Source organism: Atta cephalotes (assembly GCF_000143395.1).
Source record: "Atta cephalotes unplaced genomic scaffold scaffold00023, whole genome shotgun sequence".
Lineage (NCBI taxonomy): Eukaryota > Metazoa > Arthropoda > Insecta > Hymenoptera > Formicidae > Atta > Atta cephalotes.
The window spans coordinates 278,027-285,439 of NW_012130087.1; the positions used below are offsets into that span (position 1 = coordinate 278,027).

Consider the following 7,413-nt stretch of genomic DNA (forward strand, 5'->3'; position numbering starts at 1 on the left):
GACAAAAAACGCTCAAATTGAGTGAACACTTTCTTTTAATGAAATTGTCATCGGACTACGAAAAATTTCACGTAAAAATTCACTTCTAAAATAGATTATAATTCATAAAATATGTTCTCGCCGGCTGTGGATCTATATGATGTGCCTCCGACATGGTGGGAAGCAGACTGCGTAAAATACGGGTGAGATTGAAGCCTTTCCATCGATTTTTGCTGAGAATAACCTCTTAATTAATTGACACAGAATCAGTTACACACCCGTGAGATCGCGATTAACGTTGCTGATGGGAACTAATGTAGTACGATTGACGGATCGCAGATACATGATGCAGCTTACATCGAGATTGCAGGAGGATTACGAGGCGCAGCAAAAGGCTCGCATTGAACGAAATAAATTTAAGGTTGATTCGATCGTACCGCAAATGAGTGAATTATTGCCCAGGTCATTGCTGAAGCCTACTCGGCGACGGCGTGAATGCGAGCCAAAATTTCACGCGTATGCGGCTAAAATATGTAAACAACTTCCACAAATGTTACTCGCGAATGATTCAGAGCCTCATTTCAATTCTAAATTATAATTCTAATTCTAAATTCTAAATTATAATTTCGTATAATAACATTCACATTTATTTTCGTTTCGACGAGTAAATCTAAATGTAAGAAGATATACAGAATCAAGGAACATTTCAAAATGCCTGATATGCGCATAATAAATAACAAGCTTCAAGCATTCTTTTAATTAGCAGAACTTCTTGTATGATTCATCTTTTTTTTTCCTTGTTAGAAAAAAAAGGGAAAGGATGAACTGTGCAAAAGCATAAAAAGAGCTATTCAGCTAAAAAGAACTTATCGTCAAATTTATACATCGAGCTAAAAACACTTAAAAGTTAAATTTTTAATTAACTAATCTTAATTAACTAATCTAGAACTAAACGATTGAAGATTTGATGTGATGTTTGATGATTAATTTTACACAATTGTTGGTTTCGAGAAAGAGAAACAGGTGTTTCATGGCGAGATCTTAAGTCGTCGCCATCTCTATCCGTCTCTGCCGTGACTTCTTCAATGGCAGATGAAACACGAGTGGCCGATTGACGGGGACTTGCACCAGTATTCCCTTGGAATTACGATCGATCGTGTCGAGTGGTGTCGAGTCGTCGGTGTCTGTAAAAAGATAGCTATTTTTAATCGCGAGATTGCTCGGTTCTTTTCTTATGCGTTCCAATCGATGAATGAATAAACGATCGATTTTTCTTCGTGCAGAATTATTTGTCCTCACCTAGAATCTTCTCGCCCCAAAGGTTATTCCATAGATCCGACCCGGACAGGTGTTGGAGACTCGATGACATGATTAGCGACGGATCTGATGCGTATCCGTAATGATAACCTGACCAGCCGAGTGACGTGAGAGCGTCGCTGGAAAATAAAATATTCGAGTTATGCCCGCACGGAAAAGATGATTTTGTTGAAACACCTAAAAATTTATCTAGATGCAGATAAATTTATCTAGATGAAAATAATTTTGTTGGTCTACCAAAATAATTTTGTCGGACGCCCGGTTCATAGAATCAAAACTTTTTGCAGCAATGCTTGAACTTTCTGCATAATTATTTTGCATAATTAATTAATCCAACAAAATTATTCTTAGATCTGTATATTTTCACCTTTATATACTCCAGTAAAATCGTTCTTTCCGTGTATACGTATAATTATTTAAGTGATCCAACAAAATTATTTTTAGATTTATATCTAGCTATAAATTTTTAGATATTTCAATAAAATCTTTCCATACGTTTCTACCAATGTAAATTAATTTTAATTTTAAGGTCTGTTTTCTGTAGCTGAACTAGTGTACACTTTTGGAATTTACATTCAAAATAGGTATATGTTTAATTTGTCGAAAGCGAGAAAGAGAGTTCTAATGTAGGATCAGAAAAGAGATCATTAATTTAACTCGCTATTTATCTTTTTCTTTTCTAGGAATTAGAAAAGGATAAAGAGTAAGTTAAATCAATATTAAAATTAATCTGCATTAATAGAAATGGATATAAATAGAAATGGACAGCAAGTCGCATCAGCCATATGTGATATTAACATATAACGTGCAAATAAAATTAAAAGGATTGGCGATGAGATTGCAAGTTTTCACGCGGCGATACGAAAACTAAACTAAACTTGAAATATCGCTTTCCTTCATGCAATAATTTATTATTTTTCTATATAGATTTTTTCTATAGATAATTTTTTTCCGAAACGCAATCGAGTTGCGAAACAAGTTTAATCTTTTTTATTCAATTGGAACGTACTCGTAGAATTCGTCGAGATAGTATTTATCTGGTGCTCTCGTCCATGCTAATAGAGGGAAAGGCATCGGATAATAATGTATGTGGTAGTGTTGTACATGTCCTATCTTAGGCAGCGTCTTTTTTGCCTTCAGAGATTCAAAGAATTCCGTCAGTGCCTTCTTAGGGCTGCAACGTGAGAAAATATAAATAATTGAAGACAGAAAAGCGGAAAGTAGAAGAAATAGCACATTTGTTGTATTGCATACAAATTTTTTTCATGCCGCTCCATTCCATCGAGAGCTTTCGATTTTATCTTGTCTCTCTAGGAGGAGGGAGACAATTTTCTTCTTTTACAAAAAAATTATGCTAATAAATTCTAAATTACTAAAAATAAGGCTATTTAAAAAAGCTTAAATCTGATTTAAAAAAAGCTATTTAAAAAAAGTCTTAGAATAGCTAACAGATAAAAAATTTTATTATTCAAACAATTGCGAATACTACTTTTTTAGCAAAATTTTAACTTAGAATTTCTTTATTAAAATATCTAAAAACAAATTACAAAAAATAATAGTACCAAAGTTTCGACCAAAGAAAACTAACTCAACGAAAGTTCACAAGTCGAAGGAGACAAAATTGATTTGATATATCTTGCATAAGATTAAATTATTATTTTCGAATTTTAATAGCTCTGAATAAAAAAAGTACAAAGATACACTCACTATTGAAAAAAAAATTCTTCCGAGGGTCCGGCCAAAAGCACCACAGGTAGCGCCAACTGCAAATCACCACAACAATTAATCTATAGTCTCCTTTTCTTTTTTTTTTAAATTTTATTCTCAATCGTTCATATATAATTAATAATCGCCAGTTATCTCGAGCGACACGTCGACTTTGTTCGCATCGAGTTATTAAGTTATTTATTAGTAGACCACAGAACACAAATTGTTGGAGTTATAACGTAGGCGGTACTCCTAAGTGCACTTCCTCCATAACGAAGAACAACATCATGAAATCTCAAATTTGCAAGGTCGTTTTTACACCTGCCATTAAGATATCTGGTCATTTACTTGCAACATCAGCCGCGTCTTCATGCTGCAGTACTAACTGGAAGGTTGATCGGATCGCTACGTCCGCAGTCTGCGATATATGAATACAACAAACTGAGAATTTCGATGAAACTGGATCGCTTTATAGCCGCGCTCTCTTACCCTCTTTCTCTTCACGCACTCATACTTTTCATTTTTCCCCTCGGCCGCGGTTCATCAGGTGATGATCGCTGAAACAATTTTTCAAGAAACATGTATTCCTACGTTGTTGTAATCACTTCCTCGCAGTCATAATCAGAGCTATATGCAGAGCACTGTGTATGAAATGTTCACGGAAAGAATAGAAGAATTTTACTAAGTATCTAAAAATTTTAACTTAGCTAAATATAGATCTGAAAATACTTTTGTTTGAACCGTTAAAATAATTACGTAACTGTCAAACATGAATAATGCTGCAAAAAGTTTTAAAATTAATCTGCATTAGTAGAAATGGATATAAATAGAAATGGACAGTCAGTCGCATCAGCCATGTGTGATATTAACATATAACGATAATAAAATTAAAAGGAAGGCGATGAGATTGCAAGTTTTCTCGCACGCGGCGATACGAAAACTAAACTAAACTTGAAATATCGCAATCAGTTTAAGAATCCTACACTGAACAAAAAGGCTCAATAAGGTATAGCATTTTTAATTGGCTGCAATCCAAAGCCAATTAAAAATGCTATGCCATATTTTACCATCTAATTTGCTATAGCAGCCAATTCTTTCTTTCAATATACGTAGTTTTGATAGCTCAATAAAATTATTTTTAGATCTGTATCTGTAATCTGAAAATAATTTTGTTGAACTATCAAAATATGTAGAACATTCAAAATATGTAGAATTTGCTAGAATATTAAAACATTTTGCAACATTGCACATCATACTTGAGATTTTTATATGATTATTTTGATAGTCCAATCAAATGATTTTTAGACCCGTATCATTTAACTAAACTTTTAGATATTTTAGCAAAATTTTTCTATAATATGATGTGCATTATTATGAATTATTAAATTAATAGTGTTTATTAATTAAATAATATAAAAATATATAATATAATATAATAATATAAAATCATAAAAATATTTTTAAATATAAAATACAAATAATTTATGATCAAATTTACGCGTTTAAAAACGTTTTATGTTTATTTAAACTTGTCTTTCCGACAAGTTGTATTGGAGTTCTTACGTTTATATATCGATAACGTTATATCTCTTTTTAAGACTTCCGTTTTCTTGTTGCAACGACAATCGCGATAAGAAATCATTTACACCTTTTTCTTGAAATATCCATTGAAATGATGTTTTTATTTAATACGCTTTCGATGATAAAAATAGATAAAATATATCGGAAATTTTCTTCTTTAAATTATCCTGCACAGCAAATGTGCATGTACATATAATTTTATTCATATATTATATTTTATATGTATATATATATATATATATATATATATATATATATATATATATATTTCTTTAAATACGAAGCGCCACTATGGTCTGAATGTTAAGATGTTGAACTATTATATATATTCATTTAAATAAATTAATTTCAGAAATTATAATTGCGTGCCGATGGTTGTCGGACTTTCAACGTAATCAATCTGAAATATTAATAATCCCCCCAAATTTAATCTTAAAAAACTGTAATAAACTTATTGCGAAAAATATTGCTTCGGCTGGGAGTCGAACCCGAATATATGTATGTGTTCTGAATGAATTCAATCTGTTTGTTTTGTATTTTCAATGATAACAATAATAAATGATTCTCATGATTATTAGTTAAGATTTACAGCTCTATCTTCGAGAAAAGAAAACCTTCAGAGATATTTTATCAATCTTTATTTAATCTTAGAACATATAAATGTCCTAAGAATTCAATCTGCCTTGTGTTTACAACGGAAATGGTTATCATGATTATTTATCGATCGCGATTTACAGCTATCTCCAAGAGAAAAGAATCTTCGGAGATATTTTTTCAATGTTTATTAATAAATATAATGAAAAAATTAATAAAAAAAGTTTATTTTTATGCTCAAGTCATACGAAGGAATCAATTTATTTCGTGTTGTAATAAAAAAAGATTAATTCCTCGCTGTTGACATTATATATCTCAGTATAAAATCTCAGTGTAAAATGAATAGAACGTACAATGCTTTGTTATATGTGTATCGCTCCAACGGCATAACTGAAAAACAAATACGATCGAATGTTAATAAATAACGTTCCCTGTAATCGACAAGTTGCAATTTTGCTTTATAGATAAAATATACATCAATGCGCAAGAGGCAAGATTCACTTTAATGACTGACTGGAAATCGGCGCTTTATACTAGTTCACAGGATGTTCCATATGCGATTCTAATCGCGAGGATTACGATTATACCTCGCGGGCACCTTTCACATTCATAAAACGGAAAATGAAGAAAGGTGAAACTGACATTGTCAGATGCTTATCATCGGCGCGACAGGCTCGTCCAAATAATTATCACATTTTCACAGACATACATCATGCACATGTCGCGCTCAAATCCGTAATAGATTGATACACAATAACGATCGTTTCTCAGCGATTTTTTTCGAAATTCACTTTCTTCTTTTTCAATTCTTACTTTTCTTTTCTTACTTACTTTCAATTTTACATTGCTTTTCATTTCGCGTAAAGCGCGGGAACTAAATTTTATAAAAAAAAAATAATTTTGTTTAAAAAAAAGAAAAAATAGCTTATTATCAGATTGTTTCTTGCCTTAATGAAATAAATTTTTTATCAAATGTTGGCATTTAACAATGTATGAGTTTATCCAGAAGGGAGGGAAATTGACTTCCCCCCTCCATTTATAATTAAAAGTTATAATTAATTATAATTAAAAGTTATAATTAACAAAATCTAATATTTTTTAAATTTCAAAATCAGGAACAAAAAGAACCCAGTACATTTTATTACCAACAGTACATTTTATTTGACAGACATCCTGAGAACTTAATCCTTATGACGTTTAAAAAACATAAAGACATCCTTCGAAAGTGGGGATGTACGTTCCTTGGAGGTTTGTATTATAGAGAGATTTTTAAAAATATCCGCAAGAAAGAATTATAAAAATATCTAATAAGACAAATTCATTAATACAAAAATAGCTCTTTATTTGATAACACAGAAATTCTAAATAAGCAATTCATTAAAGCAAAAATTACTATTTATATGACAACAGAATTGATAAACCCCTCGCTAAAAAAAGAAATTTTACACGCCCAAGTGACAATATCAATACCCAGAGATAACGACTTACGACCCTGATAACATTTATGTTTCATAAGATATTTTAAAGATGTCTTTTAGATGTCTTATGTCTAAAAGATGTCTAAAAGATGTCCTTTAGATGTCTTATGTAACATGTATGTTATCTGGGGAATCATAGTTTCTAAATGAATATATAGCTTTTTTGAAGAAAATACCCGCGAAAGTCTCAAAAATATTATTAAGAAAAATATTGAAATCGTCTATCATTTAGATCATTTAGATGTGATTTATGACATTGATTTCTTTCAGCAGTAAACACTCTAACTTTGTTAGTAATTATAAATTTTACATGTGTATAACTTTTCTTTGAGAGAATGATCGATGTGAGTTCGAGTGAGTATTATTGCAATTTCATAGCTTATGAAAGCGCCACGCTGTGAAAAGATTCGCTAGATAACGATCTCCGTTTCATCGCGCAATAGATTTATTCGATCAATTTGTCCGTGAAGAGTCGTAAATTGGCTTTCGAAGCATATCGATAATGAATTTGACAAGTTGCGTTAATCGCCATCAGGATGTCCTACTAGCATGATAATCTCTGAACTGTACGAGCAATTTGAAAGAGACAAGCGACTTTCTTTTATGACAATAACAGGGAGAACTGCGGGGAGAACTGGATGACGATGGAATCAACGGTTTGCAATTAGACTTGGTAGAAAAATAACAAAAAAAAAAGAAGAAATTAATGAACCGTGCAAGAAGTTTAGCTAAAAAGAACAAGCTCTTGTTTCGTGCA

General features: G+C 31.5%; 1 protein-coding gene across 1 annotated transcript; it reads right to left on the minus strand.

Annotated features, from left to right (window-relative positions):
- Nucleotides 1-609: 609 nt before the first annotated feature.
- LOC105619789 lies at nt 610-3,375 on the minus strand. The gene is made up of 5 exons (XM_012201305.1): nt 3,352-3,375; nt 3,004-3,059; nt 2,306-2,470; nt 1,279-1,415; nt 610-1,163 (listed from the first exon to the last, which is right to left on the minus strand). The coding sequence occupies exons 1-5, from the start codon at nt 3,373-3,375 to the stop codon at nt 1,021-1,023; spliced, it is 525 nt and encodes a 174-aa protein (XP_012056695.1). The 3' UTR covers nt 610-1,020.
- Nucleotides 3,376-7,413: the final 4,038 nt, after the last annotated feature.

Excerpts from the sequence above, each read along its gene's own strand:
- LOC105619789 (XM_012201305.1), bottom strand. The coding sequence starts at position 3,375 with ATGAAGACGCGGCTGATGTTGCAA. Across the intron at positions 3,060-3,351 it reads AGACGCGGCTGATGTTGCAA|TTGGCGCTACCTGTGGTGCT; the intron begins GTAAATGACCAG and ends GGTGATTTGCAG. Across the intron at positions 2,471-3,003 it reads GAAGAATTTTTTTTTCAATA|CCCTAAGAAGGCACTGACGG; the intron begins GTGAGTGTATCT and ends CTCACGTTGCAG.